Raw genomic sequence first — 13,755 nt, forward strand, 5'->3', positions numbered from 1 at the left:
TTGGGGGACAGGAAATCACCCTACAAATGTTACAGTAATAGTCATAAAAGTAAATCATCCTTCATTAGTATTTTAGATAAAAGCAGTTTTGTAATTAGGATGAGTAGCTTTTATTAATGAGTAAGTATGTGGAGGGGTGGGATATCCTTGCTGGAAAAAAAAAAATTAAGACCCAGTTTTTATAGAGTTAGAAGGCCAGAAGAACAGAGAGGAAGAGTGGTATTTCTGTATGCTGTAATGGATGACCTGTGTTGCAAATATAATACCATCTGGCAGATGTGAGAAGAAGTCATTTAAATCAACAGTGTCTGTAATGAGCTACCATCTGATTCCTGTTAATCAGGCCTTCCTTTTTCAAACCGTCTTCCCATGGTTTCCATGACCCTGTTCTCTCCTGCTTCTCCTTCTGGCTTATCATCATCATCTTCTTGGCCCTTAAATATGGAGTTCCCTGGGGATCATCCCTGTACTTCTCTTTCCATGACCTCTTCCCTGGCAATATCATGCCTTTACATCACTCTCCAAACAAAGCCTACATCTGTGTCTCTAGCCCTGACCTCCCTCATTTCCATCCTGCTGGCTGGATGACTCTATCTCAAACTCAGTATTTCCAAAGCTGAGGTCATTTTTCTTACAAGATGGCCCTTCTTTTCGAATTCTTTATTTCTATCCATAGTTCTACTGTCTTCTCAGTCCCTCAGCGTTCTTCTCTCTGTCACCTCCCAACTCCCCCCAAATCTAGTCATCTTATTGATTCTTTGACCACAGTTTCTCCCATTTCCTCTTTCCATTTCAGGCCTACATCTTCAGCCTTTTAACTAATAATCCCACTTTCCATCCTCACCACCATCCATTCATCCCTCCTCAGCTTTGTCACATGAATCTTCCACAGCTCTGTTCAGATTCTTCCTACTCAGTGTCCTTGATTGCTCCCCTTGTTCGTAGAAGAGAGCCCAAATGGTTAGTCTAATACAAAATCTTCTGCATGATCAAACTGCCTTTTAAATCTTATATACTCAACTCCAGATGAACTTAAAGGCAGTAATATGAAACAAAACTCTTATTTTTCAGAATTCCACAATGGTTTGCTTTTCTAACTTCATTTAAAGTAATTTATGGGCATACTTTCCTTTTCTATGCTGGATCCATGTATGGTTTCTCTCAGTATTCCCACAGAGTTACATATGGCAGGTGTTTAATTATTTATAGAATGAATGATTGGTCCTATGGTAGAAACTCAATTCTTGTTTGACCCATACATTTAACAAGTAATTATTGAGAACCTTACTGTGGGTCAGGTACTTTGAGGCATTGGGATATAGTGGGCACAGTCAGTCAGTTTTTGTTTTTGTTTTTTTTAATTTGAGTTTATTCTTCATTTAACTTCGAAAACACTACAATAATGGAATATTTTTAAAAAAACAGTAGCAAGTAGTGAGCATATTATGATTGTAGGCCTTCACTCATTCTCTACTGCATATAAAATGTCAGCAGTGAATGTTCTTCACGGGCCCCCAAAAGAGATCCTACACTAAGCACCACCCTGGGATGATGTTCATCATCCTCATGTGCTTCTCCATTGTAACGGCTCTGTCTTTCCTGATTCAGAGCAAAGCCCACCAATTCTACTTGGTCCGTTTCATCCTCTTCTACTTCCTTCCTCTCAGGTAGGAGTTTTTCCGACAAAGAGGTTTATCAGGAGAGAGAAAGCCATTCTCAGGAAAGTTTACCATAAATTCAATGACTAGGCAACCCTTTTCATACTTTCCATGAAAAAATAGCATGCCTTCATTTAGCACATACATGGCCTTACATTCTAGTAGCAGTCTTAAAAGATGTTACCATTGGATTATTTATGACTTCATACTAGGGTATCAACTTTGTACTTATGTCTAAAGCTAAGCTATCAGGCAGTTAGTTTAAGAATATATTAAATATTAAATAATTATACTCTAGTTGCCTGAAGCATGTGGAATTTATCTGTTCAGTGAAGTGAGAACTCTAGGTTAGGAGAAGAAAATGGGTGAGTTTTACAAAGGATCTTCCTAATAGAAGGAAGTAGTTGGAGAGGGGAAAAGAGAGTGAGGCTATCAAGCTATTGAGGTCTCCTCCAGTTAATCATTTCTTCTCGGGCAGGCAATTCTGTGAAATTAACATAATGTGCTCTTGGATCCTATACAGATGGCAATCAGGAATTATTTGTCTGTGAAGTCTGTGGAAGACGCTTTGCAGCAGATGTTCTGGTAAACATAAAGACATTTTGTAGATGTGTTTCATTGGAGTTAAATGAACTGTCAAGTCAGTGAGGAGGCCACAGTGGCAAAGATTAAAGACAGATGTGGAGGGAAAGCAAGGGGAGAAACGTACATAACCTATGGCTGGCAGGCCCAGAGGACACTTAAGCACATCAGTGCTGCCCCATTCAAAAGGGAACTTACTAAACATGGTCCTCTTACTAAAAGGAAGCCAGATGAAAGTATCTTGGCACAGCTGATTGTCTCTTGAGAGGTTTTGGCTCTTTCGCCTTTTCTATAAGCATCAAAAATTCAAATTTTAAGGCCAAAGCACCAGGGAAATTAGCTAGTCAAGAGGAATGAACATTGAATTTGGAGCATCTGGAAACTTGGCTTTTAGCCTCAAATTTGTCACTAATTCTGACAAGTCCTTTAACCTCCCTCTGTTTCCTGCTTTGCCACGTATAAAGACAGAACTCTCTAGTTTCAGGGGTTTTATGTAATTTGAACAAAATGGATGTAAGGCTTGTTCCAAGACCTAATTGTTAATTAGATTCAAGCTAACTGCATGTCAGGTCCCCAGATTGATGCCTATAAAGTTGAATAAAAGCTTGATTTATTTCAAAATTAGGGAAACAAACAGGTAGTAGGCCCCCCATATTATGAAGGAGTTCCCAAGAAAAACGATTTAAAACAAAAATCTAAGATGATAATGAACTGTTAGTTGGGACATTTAGGTCAAAGAGACTTGTTTTGAACTTAAAGAATTTGGACTATAAACCTGACTACATTTGGGGCAAAAGACTACCAAATGAGGTTGTAGGTTTTGTTTCTCGGGGGAATTTAAGAGTGAAATATCTGTTCTAGTTAACCACAGCTAGAGTTTGCTGGATCTAGAAGGGGAACTCACAGGGCCTGTTGTAGCCCAACAATCCACTAGGGAGCTGCCTTTGCTAACCCAGGACTGTACCCCATGAGAATGGATTTGAGACCTAGAAGGTACTGTTTGAAGAGGGATCAGTAAATGCCAAGTGTTCTTGGGTCCTCTTGAGTTTTACTTCATTGACCCATTTCTAGTCTACAAAGAGCATTTGATCAAGTGGTCTGTTCTCTCTCTCTCCTTCAGTTTAAAGTGGTATGGCTTGTTCGTAGCCAGGTGCAGTGATTTTCATGGAGCCTGTATTTTTTGGGTCTGGACAAAGCAACTGTCTAAGTGATAGCTATTATGAGTTACATGACCACCAAGGAAGAGGACTGAAGAGTGGAAGGCAAACATCCTGGCATAATCCCATAGTGGTGCAGTGCAGACTTTATAAAAGTGGTACACAGGCAAAGCTCTGTGTGCTGGCTCCCTGGTTTTTGTACCAGAAGTGCTAAGTACTTACAGGTCTACTGCCTGGAGTAGTTTTCTCTGCCGCTTGTCTTAGTTTTCTCTGCCGATTGTCTTATAAGTATTGTAATATTTTAAAATTTAATATTATAAGCTTAGATTTGCTCTAAAATAAATGACTTCATGAATGTGAAATGTTTGGACACACTAAGGGAAAATGTCTTCATAACTTAAATGGAATTGGTGTATTTTTCATTCGTGGTATGGTTGTCCCAGTTGTTTCTTGCAGATGTTCTCAAATATTTCTTTGAAACCTCTCCACTCCTTTTCAGGAGTTAAGTGGTTTGATTTGCTGTGTGTAGAAAAGTAACCCAGTTAAACTCAATTTTGAAATGTTGAGTGGTAAGAAGAGTTTTTCTGAGAAGGTTCCACTGGTAAGAAGCTAAGTTTCCCCTTGCTGTATGCAAAGAGTTCCTTCAAAGTGATGGGAAAACAGTGTTAAGGTTATTGGGACTCAATTCCTGGATGACTTGCTTTTGGAATTTAAGAGCAGTAAAGGCAGGAAACAGAATAGAAGAAATAAGAAAAGTTCCTTGGCTTCAGTGAGTACCTAGCCGAATATCAGAAATAATTTATTTCAACTTAAACTAGAAGGTTTGCCTTTTCAACATTATTTAATGCTTGGAACTATTCATTGAGCCCAAGTGATAGAGTTAAATATGTAAGACCAAATTTTAAGTAAGTTTTTTCAGCTGAAGAGGCCTTTTATTGACCTTGCCCAAACACAATATCTCGTTATGTGTAACATGGGTGAAGAGAGCCAGATGGATTTGCTCTGCTGTGATTTGAGAGTTAGAGAATGAACTTGGCTCTGAAGGTGCAACCCAGTCATTGCAGCAGGGGCTGCTTGAGTACACTGAGGCATTACGAAGTTTGTGATTGTACATGTTAAAAATTTTAATCCCCACTCCTTCTTTTCTAGGAAAGGCACGGACCAATATGTAGAAAACTGTTCAACAAAAAGCGTAAACCTCTCAATTCCTTAAAGATTACAGGGCATTGACATTCCCACTGTGTGGAAGGCTTCTCAGTCCAAGGTACTATTGATATCTTCCTTGCTGTTCTTGATTATCTCCTTCAGTACATTAAAGCCTCTTTCTGGCTCTCTGGTTTCATTTTTGCTTGATAATGCAGTGTAATGTCATGTAAGTATAATCCACCTTTACTGTTTTCTTTTTAATCATGCTCACTTAGATTTCCAAATGTATTTCAGATACTTTCCAGATGTGGCAAAAAAATCTCGTGTATATTTTCATTAGAGTAGCATTAAATCCAGCAATTAACTTGGAAGACAGTCACTTTTAATCTTACATTTAAGTCTTCCTTTAAAGTTTTATAATTTCTTTGTTTTTCTGATTGTTATTTTGTGTTTTCCCTCACTGTTGTGACTTGCAAATTTCATTACTGTATTTTCCAAACCTCTTTTGGTACTTTTGGAAAACAAATTCTCTTTTTTCTCCAAATTTCACAGTTCTGTTTCTTGTAAGTTCAAATCCTAGCTTTAAAGAAAATGACCATGGTGAGATATATAGTCTAGGTTAGTATACGTTTTATTTTTTTATAGCCTCAACCCATGAGAAAATCTAACTGGAGACAACAACATGAAGACTTCATTAATGTGATTCGATCAGCAAAGCAGTGTACACTAGCCATTAAAGAAGGCCGGCCTCTCCCACCTCCACCCCCTCCGTCCATCAACCTAGGTGTGTGGCCAGTTTGGTTTGCTTTTGACATTTTACTCTTAACCAGTTGAGGCTATGCTTGATTTTTGGCCTAGTCATTATGCCTTCCTCCTATAAACTCTACAATTAACAACAGTAATTAAATTATATAAAAGTAAGTTTATCATAAAATTTATATTATCCTATTTTTTTCAATTCTGTGTCAAGATTCTGTGCTTCCTTCTTTTTTTTTTTTTTTTTTCTTTTTTTTTTTTTTTTTGTGGTACGCGGGCCTCTCACCGCTGCGGCCTCTCCCGTTGCGGAGCACAGGCTCCGGACACGCAGGCCCAGCGGCCATGGCTCACGGGCCCAGCCGCTCCGCGGCATGTGGGATCCTCCCGGACCGGGGCACGAACCTGTGTCCCCTGCATCGGCAGGCGGACTCTCAACCACTGCGCCACCAGGGAAGCCCTGTGCTTCCTTCTAACTCTACCTCAACATGAGTGCACCACTGTACCCAATGTCATGGCATTACAGAACTCCAGGGGATGCCCTCCACATCCTGGTTTATGAGAACGGAGCTGGGCAGAGCAGTTTAAGCAGTTCTGTAATAGCTCCATAGCATCAAATACCCACAGCTCTTTTAATTTTTTGAAATAAAAATATAAAATATAAAATCACCATTTTAACCATTTCAAGTTGTACAGTTGGTGGCCCACAGCTTGTTTACCCTAAGCTTTTTATTTTGAACATTTTCAAATATACAGAAAAGAGGAAGGAATAGTACAGTGATCACTCACATACCTTCCACTTAAATTTGACAATTTGGACATTATTGTCATATTTTTTTTATCTCTTTTTTTTTTTGTGAGGGGGCATAAATATTTAAAAGTAAGTTTTAAACATCATAACACTTTACTCATAACTATTTCACCATGCATTTCTTAAGTACGTTTTTCTGCATAACCACAATACTATTATCACACTAAATATATAAAGTCATATTTTCCCAGTTATCTTTTTTTTTTTTTTTTTTTTTTTTTTGCGGTATGTGGGCCTCTCATTGTTGTGGTCTCTCCCGTTGCGAAGCATAGGCTCCGGACGCGCAGGCTCAGCAGCCATGGCTCACAGGCCCAGCCGCTCCGCGGCACGTGGGATCCTCCCGGACTGGGGCACGAACCCGTGCCCCCTGCATCGGCAGGCGGACTCCCAACCACTGCGCCACCAGGGAAGCCCTCCCAGTTATCTTAAGAATGTCTTTTGAAGCTCTCTCCTCACCACTCAGCCACAATCCAGGATTAAGTCAAGGTTCATGCATTGTCTTTTGTTGTCTCTTTAGTCCCTTTTAATCCTGCACAACACCCCTGCCAGGCCACTTATCTTTTAGAATGTCTCATGTTCTGGATTTGTCTGCTTTTTAAGTCATATTAACATTTAACTTGTTTCTCCGTCCCTTGTCTTCTTGTAAATTAGAAATTAGGTCCAGAGGCGTGATTAGATTAATTAGATTAATTACTTAATCTAATTAATTAATTAGATTAATCCATGCCACGAATCCCTTATCAGGTGTAGGATTTTCACATATTTTCTCTCATTCTGTGGACTGTCTTTTCACTCTCTTGATGGTACCTTTGATGCCCAAAAGTAATTTGATGAAGTCCAGTTTACCTATTTTTTTGTTTGTTGCCTAGCTTTTGATGTCAAATACTCCAGTATCTTGAAGTCTTTCCCCTGTGTTTTTTATTCTAACAGTTTTATAGTTTTAGCTCTTATATTTAGATCTTTGATCCAGGTAATTTTTGAATGTGGTATAAAGTAAGATCATTGGAAGTTGGATATCTAGTTTTACATGTGGTACCTTTCTCAGCACTTTTTGTTGAAAAGACTGTGCCTTCCCCATTGAAAGGTCTTGGCACTCTTATCAAAAGTCAATTGACTATATATGTGAAGGCTTATTTCTAGGCTCTTTATTCTATGCCATTTTTCTATATGTCTGTCCTTATACCAGTACCACACTGTTTTGATTACTATAGCTTTGTAGTATGTTTTGAAATCAAGAAGTGGAGAGTCTTTTAAGATTATTTTGGCTATTTAGAAACTTTGAGATTCCATATGAATTTTTAGGATGGGTTTTTTTTCTATTTCTGAAAATGCCGTTGAGTTTTGATAGGGATTGCATTAAATCTGTACATCACTTTGGGCATAGTTGTCATCTTAACAATATTGTCTTCCAGTCCATGAGCATGGAATGTCTTTCCATTCATTTACGTCCTCTTTATTTTCTTTCATCAGTGCTTTGTAGTTTTCAGTGTATGAGTCTTTTGCCTCTTTGGTTAAATTTATTTCTAAGTACTTTATTCTTTTGATGTTATTGTAAATGGAATTGTTGACTTTCTTTTCAGATTGTTAGTGTATAGACGTACAGGCAATTTTTGTGAGTTGATTTTGTCCTGCAATTTTGCTGAATTTTGCTTATTAGCTCTAACAGTTGGTTTCTGATGTGGAATCTTTAGGGTTTTCTACATATTTGATTATGTCATTTGTGAACAGAGATAATTTTACCTATTCCTCTCCTATTTGTATGCCTTTATTTCTTTTTTGTGTCTAAACCTTCTGGCTAGAACTTCCAATACCATGTTAAATAGCATTGGTGAAAGCAGACGTCCTTGTCTTGCTTTCCATTGAGTATAATGTTAGCTGAGGGTTATAAATGACTATTTTTAAAGTGTAAGTAATAACATGGGTATAATAACATTTGGAAGTGATATGTATGAAAATAATAGGATAAGGTTGAGTGAGGAAAATGAATGTATATTGTTGAGAGGTTCTTATGGTATACATGAATAGGTATAGCATTGTTTGAAGGTAGAGTATTATATCATAAAGATCCCTATTAATAAGCCCTAGAGTAAACATTCAAAAATATTGATGTATAGCTAATAAGACAATACATAGACTGGAGATAAAATGGAAAAAAATTCAATCTAAAAAAAAGACAGGAAAAAAGGAACAAAGACCTGGTAGGATAAAAACAAATAGCAAGATGATAGATTTAAACCTAACCATATGGACAATTGCATATAAATGACCTAAACACTTAGGATAAAATGCAGAGATTGTCAAACCGAATAATAAAGCAAGGTCCAATTCTATGCTTTCCACAAGAAACACACCTTAAATATAAAGACACAAATAAGCACACCAGGCAGGTGACAAAATGAGGTGAGCCAGGTGGGCCTAGAGATGCTACACCCTCCCTAAGGGACAGCTGCTCCTGCCTCAGCACACAGCTGCCTCAAAGGAACGCACACCCAAGGTTGCTGGGTCTGATTTCTCAAAGGATGGCAGAAATGTAGACTTCCTTATTTATAAATATCAGAAACTCAATTTTTTAGAAACTTCAGGTTTCAGTCTCTGAGATTAGAAGTCAGGAGGTCATTTTACTTGGAGTGGTGGGGACAACTAGTAGGCAACTCAAGGGGGATTGGTGGGAACTCTCTGTGTCTTGATCTGGGCTGTTTTCATGGGGGTGCACAGTTTGTGAGATTTCACGGAGCCATACACTTAAGATTTGTGCTTTTCCTCTGGATAAAAAGAGAAATAAATACCAGCAATGTCTGAACAATTGTAGATTGACATGTTAAAAGCACAGGAAAAGATAGATATGCATTCAAATAATAATCATAAAACGGGAGTAGCTAATACTAATATACTAATATCAGGAAAAGTAAACTTCAGGGCAAGTATTATTAACAGAGATAATAATTAAAAAGATATATTCATCAAGAAGACCTATCAGTCTGAAATGCTTGTAAGATTTTGACCCAGTTGACATCTATAGCTATAGTGTGATACACAGCAACAGCAGAATACAATTGTTATCAAGTACACATGTAACGTTCAACCAAGATAGGCCATGTGCAGGACCACAAAGTGGGTCTTAATCTAAAAGGACTGAAATCATACAGACTATGTTATTTGACCACAACAGAATTAAATTAGAAATTAATGATGAAAATATATCTAGAAAACTCCTGAATATTTGGAAATAAATCATTTCTAAATACCTCATGGATCTAAGAAGAAAGAACAAGGAAAATTAGAAAATATTTTGAACTGAATGGTAATGGAAACATATCAGAGTTTGTGGGATTCAGCTAAAGCAGTGCTTAGAGGGAAGTTTATAGCTTTAAATGCTTATATTAGAAAAGAAAAAAGGTTTAAATCAATTGCCTTAAACTTCCTCTTTAAAAAGTTAGAAAAAGGGCTTCCCTGGTGGCGCAGTGGTTAAGAATCCACCTGCCAATGCAGGGGACACGGGTTCAAGCCCTGGTCCGGGAAGATCCCACGTGCGGTGGAGCAACTGGGCCAGTGCGCCATGGCTACTGAGCCTGCGCTCTAGAGCCTGTGTGCCACAACTACTGAAGCCCACATGCCTAGAGCCCGTGCTCCACAACAAGAGAAGCCACTGCAACGAGAAGCCCGCGCACCACGACACAGAGTAGCCCCCACTCGCGACAACTAGAGAAAGCCCGCGCACAGCAACGAAGACCCAATGCAGCCATAAATAAATAAATAAATAAATAATTTTTTTTAAGTTAGAAAAAGAAGAACAAATTACACCTAAATTAAGTAGAAGGAAGAAAATAGTAAATGTAATTCATCATATTAACAAAATATTTTTTAAAGCATATGATCATCTCAGTAGCTACAGGAAAAAAGGCAACAATGTAAAATGCTTTTAATGTATAGCACTTCATATATACACAAGTGACTTGTGTTTATTGGCAAAAATCAGAATATTCAAAAATACAAGAAGAGGAAATAATAATTACAGTGCACATCAATGCATATAGTATTTTTTGTTTGTTTGTTTGTTTGGTGGTATGTGGGCCTGTCACTGTTGTGGCCTCTCCCATTGTGGAGCACAGGCTCCGGCCACGCAGGCTCAGCGGCCATGGCTCACGGGCCCAGCCGCTCTGTGGCATGTGGGATCTTCCCGGACCGGGGCACGAACCCATGTCCCCTGCATTGGCAGGCGGACTCTAAACCACTGCGCCACCAGGGAAGCCCCTCACTGTGGTTTTAATTTACATTTCCCTGATGAAAATGATGTTGAGTATCTTTCCACATGCTTATTGACCATTATTTTGTGATGTTCTGTTCAAATACGTCTCTTGCATTTTCCTTATTGGGTTGTCTGATTATTGAGTTATAAGACTTCTTATATATTCTTGATATTTGACTTTCATCAGATACATGTATTATAAATATTTTCTTATCCTGTACCTTGCCTTTTCATTCTCCTAATGGTGTCTCTCAAAACTAATGTTTTTAATTTTGGTGAAGCCCAATTTATCAACTTCCTTTTTAAAAACCTGTTGCTACATTTTGTATCCTGCTTAAAAAATCTTTGTTGACTCTTAGATCAAAGATGTTTGGTTTTTCTAGAAATCTTATAGTTGTAGTACTTTATAGGTCAGTGATTCATTTTGAATTAATTTTTGTGTATAGTATAAGACCATCCTTTCCCATGTTGAATTAGTTTTGTTAAAAATCAACTGCCCATAGATTGGGGGGAGATCTATATTTAGATTCTCTTTTCTGTTCAACTGATATATTAATACCAAATTTTCATGATTACTGTAACATTATAGTAAGTCTTGACATCAGGTAGTGTAAGTCCTCCAATTTTATTCTGAAATGCTTAGGCATATATTTAAGAAAATACGTGTAAGACTTTTAAAATGAAAACCACAACACATTGCTTAGAGAAATTAAAGAGGACTAAAATAGATGGAGAGATTTACCATTTTCATGGTTTGGAAGACTCATGCATTGTGTTATCATGTCAGTTCTCCCCAGATTGATCTATGGACTCAATGTAATTCCAGTGAAGATCCCTGCAAGTTTTCTTTGCCAAGTAGGAATTGACCAGCTGATTCTAAAATAACACAGAAATTCAAAGGATCTTGAATAGGATAGTTTTGAAAAAAGAATAAAATTTTATTCCTCAAAGTTCATTCTAAAAAATATAAAAAGGGAATTCTTTGGCGTTCCAGTGGTTAGGACTCCACACTTAAACTGTCGAGGGCGCGGGTTTGATCCCTAGTTGGGGAACTAAGATCCCGCAAGCCAAGTGTTGCAGCCAAAAAATAAATAAATAAAATAAAAAGTAAAACAAACAGAACCAAAGTGTAATACTATAAAAATCATCCATAAAATAAATCATCTGAACTTCAGTACCAGAAAATACTCTTAATAAATTGCTTCATTTTTGCTGGGTGCTTATGAAAATTAACTTGAAATCGTGTTGTCTTAAGATGTTCCATAGAAAGATCCATGGCTGTGATTTTGATAATACTTTGGCAACAAGCTTTGTATAATAAAAGCATCTTTTATGAGAACTACTTCATTTTAATAGCAGAAACTGCAGGGTTGATGGCTACCTTCTAGTTCTTTAGTTGAATAGTGAAACCATGTCAGACGGTCTGCTGTGTGAATTTCTCTAATTTCCACATTGGATTTAAAATGTGGGGATTATTGTTTCTTTAAGATAAATAATTCCCTTTGTAAGGCCTCATCAAGTGTACAGTTTATTTTTCTGCCCTTTACATTTTTATGCTAAAATACAGTTTTATAATTAAATTCTTCCCTATGCCCTTATTATAATTTTATGCACCAAGCAAAATGATTACCTCCAATAGCACATTTTCATTACTATTCAATTATTTTGATTGTGCAGGGATTTTATATTAGCCCATATATTCTCCAGCTTAAATACTTAGGAAATTTATACAGATATTACTAGCGTTATTAATCATATGGCCTAGTATGTATGAGTTTGCAAGTAATTTCCATTTTTTTTTCCAGCATGATTCCTTATTTCATGGCTCAGTTTTTGTGACGTGCATATATTTATTCTAATTCTTACTGACCTAAGTAAGTTTGCCAGTCATTCAACTTTCCAGGATTATGTGACAGTTTATGAGGGCAGTGATATAGAATATTTACAATTGGGATTTTCAGTGGTCCTGGGACATTTGGTCCGCGTTTCACAGGGCTTTGTAGACATGGGTACTCAACAAAGTGCTTGCATTTTTAAATGATGCTTGTTTTTCTACTTTAATCTTTTATGAGATATGGAATAAGACATTAAAAATCATTATCAGGGGGACTTCCCTGGTGGCGCAGTGGTTAAGAATCTGCCTGCCAATGCAGAGGACACGGGTTTGAGCCCTGGTCCAGGAAGATCCCACATGCACAGAGCAACTAAGCCCATGTGCCACAACTACTGAGCCTGCACTCTAGAGCCTGCGAGCCACAATTACTGAGCCCACATGCTACAACTACTGAAGCCCGCACGCCTAGAGCCCGTGCTCCGCAGCAAAGAGAAGCCACTGCAATGAGAAAGCTGCGCACTGCAATGAAGAGTAGCCCCAGTTCGCAGCAACTAGAGAAAGCCTGCGAGCAGCAACGAAGACCCAACGCAGCTAAAACTAACTAACTAAATAAATAAATTTAAAAAAAAAAAAAAAAAAAAAAAAAAAAAAAAATCATTATCAGGAATCCCCTGGCGGTCCAGTGGTTAAGACTCCAAGCTTCCACTGCAGGGGGCACGGGTTCTATCCCTGGTCAGGGAACTAGGATCCCACATGCTACATGGTGTGGCAAAAAATAAATTAATTAAGAAATTAATTAGTTAGTTATAAATCATTATCTATTGAAATAGATAGCACATAGTGATTTTTATGACATCATTATTGATAAAGGAAAAGGTGACTCAGATTGAGACGAGGGTCGAACGTGTAGCTCAGTCATGCTGTGTTCAAATTATTGTTGCAAGAAAAGAGTTTTTGCATTCTCAGTATATTTGATGTCCTCTTCCTCTGCCCCTTAAGTCTGGGCTTCATGTTCCTCCTGTGGACTCCTGGAGGACCTAGTGCTTCCTCCTTTCAAAGCTTATTCCCCGGAATGTTAATTGTCTGCTTCTTTACTTAGGCCTCTAGTCGTCTCTAAGGTCTTCGTCAGCAGGGAAATACTACACTTCAGCTTGGTTTCCTCCACAGTGGCATATAGCGCCAAACACGCAGGAGGGCGCAATGAATGAATGAACAAGTGGGATTAAGGAAGCAACACAGTGCCTGCCATAATCACTGTCTTTGCCCAAACTGAGTCTGGTTTATGGTAGCAGCACTTCTGATATAAACCTTGACTTTTCAGCTGGTAAAACTAAAGAAATAACCCCTGAACCACGAACCCAGTTCTAGATGTTCTTCTACACCATCGTAGATGAGTTCTGCGTGATAATGGCACTTCCTGTTTTACTTTTCATAAGCAGTTTCTTTCCTGTTTGATAGTTGGAACATAACCTGGCTGGGCCTGTTTCCTTATAGTTACCGCATGTTCTACCCACCCACTGTACCAGGCCCTACTGTGGATTATCATAGTTAACTTTCATAACAGCTCA

General features: G+C 38.0%; 1 protein-coding gene across 1 annotated transcript in view; it reads left to right on the forward strand.

Moving 5' to 3' along the window:
* The window catches only part of ZC2HC1B (zinc finger C2HC-type containing 1B), a gene marked incomplete at its 5' end in the record, with an annotated part of 35,587 nt that overhangs the window by 7,681 nt on the left and 14,151 nt on the right, over positions 1–13,755 (forward strand). The window contains 5 exon segments of the mRNA XM_081250500.1: positions 2,063–2,164; positions 2,166–2,243; positions 4,547–4,608; positions 4,610–4,661; positions 5,189–5,327. Of these exon segments, the coding sequence (XP_081106626.1) occupies positions 2,063–2,164; positions 2,166–2,243; positions 4,547–4,608; positions 4,610–4,661; positions 5,189–5,327 (433 nt within the window).

The sequence above is a fragment of the Mesoplodon bidens genome, assembly GCF_964165515.1.
Source record: "Mesoplodon bidens genome assembly, chromosome: 12".
NCBI classification, from domain to species: Eukaryota; Metazoa; Chordata; class Mammalia; order Artiodactyla; family Ziphiidae; genus Mesoplodon; species Mesoplodon bidens.